We start from the raw sequence: 2,369 nt of genomic DNA on the forward strand, positions 1-2,369 counted from the left end.
TTGCAAAATGTTTATGACTTAATTGGTTCAAAAAAATTTAAAACTAAATTAGCATAATTATAATAGTTTAAGGACATTTTTTGATAATTTTCTTCACATAGCATGTGACGTCTCTTGGGCGATTCCAAGGGGCAGAGAATCAAGATACCGTTAGAATTATTAATGGCCGCAAAGATTGAAAATAAGAAGCTAAACATGGAAAAAGCTGTCTATTTTTTATATTGTTTTTTGGGCAACAGCACTAACTAGTTGGAAAGCTGATACTCCATCCTTATTTAATGGTTAACAATGTTACTTTCTTGTGGGTGAGAGAGTTTGTATGAGTAACTATTTCGTAAAAAAATTTGCTAGATCAAATCAATCATATTTTAAGAACATGTGACAATCACATTGAATGACGTATCGTGATTGGTTATATTCATTGTATTATGTGTAGATTACGTTGATATTATATTTACTCGGAGAAGTACAAGAAAAACAGCCGAGACAGCACTTCGAAGAACGTGAATGCATGGTGGGCTCAAGCTAGCTAGGTTTGGCAGCAATTTGTCTTCCACATGCATCAACGTGCTTTCGTTCTCGTAAATAGTACAATATGTCGATGACCGTTCGATGGGCTCTATGATTTAAGGAGAAGGAGAGGAGGAAACTTTGAAAAGGGTTGAAGCACATTTTTTATTGGCATGAATTCTTCACACTTCGTCGGAGAATCACAAAAGAGTTGTTTCCCTTATGTTCTGTACCATGATGATCTTGAAGACCATTTATAAGTCTAGGTTCATTAACTAATTCGACTTAAGCATCACATGATGATATTTAAAAAAAAAAACATAATAACATATCAAGGAAAAACATTTTTCACGTATTGAACAAGTTAGAAATAGACAGAAAATGTTGGAGAACAAAAGCAATAAAGTAGTTTGTTAGTCCAACTAATCCAAATTACATTTTCACATCTAAAGAAGCAAACACGGGATGTGTATGTTTACTAGAGGAGTACATTGATGGCTAGGAAAATTGTAAGGAAGGTTGAGTTAGTGAAGATTCAGCCCTAAATATATAATGCTAAGACAGTCTGGTTCGAAGTTCGAATTTTTGCTAAGAAAACTCTCGCAAATTATTTGAAGGCCTCATGGTCTAGAAAAAATGTTGAGTGCTTCAAAAGGTCCCAATACTCTTTTTAAAAAATGATTATGCTTTCTTTCACTCACGGTCAGAGGGAACTTTCTTTAACAATATATCTAATTATGAGTTACAAATTATTAACGTCAATCATATCTAAACTTAATTAAGTATAAATATGGGTGATATCCATATTTATATCCTAACCAATCAGAAAACTCGTTTTTCTAACCAGAGATGAAGGAAAATATGACCTCATAAAACAAAGGAATGTCATAGCACGGTTAGGTGGTGTTGTCCACGTGACTTTGTAATTTTCACTTTGATTCTCTCATTATTTTTTTGAACTTATTGAATCTTGTACTGGTTAGGTAAGATTCCTTCGGATTCTATAAATACCAAGCGTTGATGCTCTCTAGGCATCTTCTCAGCCGCGTTCTCTCTCTCTCTCTCTCTCTCTCTCTCTCTCTCTCTCTCTCTCCCTCCCTCCCCTTCCTCCCACCGTCCCCGCCATGGCCCCAAACAAGGTTCTCTATGCCTTCGCCTTTCTACTTCTAGCCCTCTCTCTAGAACTCCAGTCCACTCAAGCTAGGCAGTTGAAGCTAACCATGCAAAAGCAAAAGTCGTTCCCAAACAAGCTGCCAAATGTGCACAAACTCCTAGAAAAGGAACCAAGGAAAACCATAGCCGAGCAGAGCAAAAACTTGCATAGTGAAATTTTAAACAAAGCCACGAACACTGCTGTGTCTACGACTCCAGCGCCGCCGCCATCAAGTACCATTGTGGCGGCAACAACAGCGCTGCCATCTCCCGGCCGAAGCTTAGATGACTTTAGGCCCACGGAACCTGGCCACAGCCCCGGGGTTGGCCATTCGCTGCAGAACTAGGATTTTATCATCGATATTGCTATTTTCAATCGCGCATGTTTATTGTCGTCGTGCATGTATCATCATTCTATCTTTGATTAGGGTTAGATGCTTTGATTTAAGTTTGAGGCGGTAGGCTAGTGCGTGTTTGTCTTCGACGTATCTATGTATATATTAATCATTTGCGAGACAGAAGCGTACAACTCAGTTGTCTTTTGTCCATTTACTTTAACTAGCTCAGTTTGTGGTTCTTTTATGTGTTCCTTCTATAATTTTTTAGATACTCAAATATGCATTGTCATGCAAGATTGGTCCCCCTCAGTGACCCATATATTATGTACAAGCAATGAACCATACCTATCTAAGCTCTTCTATACAGAC

At 37.7% G+C, this 2,369-nt stretch overlaps 1 protein-coding gene across 1 annotated transcript; it reads left to right on the forward strand.

Annotated features, from left to right (window-relative positions):
* Positions 1 to 1,634: 1,634 nt before the first annotated feature.
* On the forward strand, positions 1,635 to 2,009 carry LOC104418585 (precursor of CEP5). The gene has a single exon (XM_010029965.2). The coding sequence runs from the start codon at positions 1,635 to 1,637 to the stop codon at positions 2,007 to 2,009; it is 375 nt and encodes a 124-aa protein (XP_010028267.1).
* Positions 2,010 to 2,369: the final 360 nt, after the last annotated feature.

This window comes from Eucalyptus grandis, chromosome 9 (assembly GCF_016545825.1).
Source record: "Eucalyptus grandis isolate ANBG69807.140 chromosome 9, ASM1654582v1, whole genome shotgun sequence".
NCBI classification, from domain to species: Eukaryota; Viridiplantae; Streptophyta; class Magnoliopsida; order Myrtales; family Myrtaceae; genus Eucalyptus; species Eucalyptus grandis.

Bases quoted from the DNA above. Each gene is read 5' to 3' on its own strand.
- LOC104418585 (XM_010029965.2), top strand. From the start codon at position 1,635: ATGGCCCCAAACAAGGTTCTCTATGCCTTCGCCTTTCTACTTCTAGCC.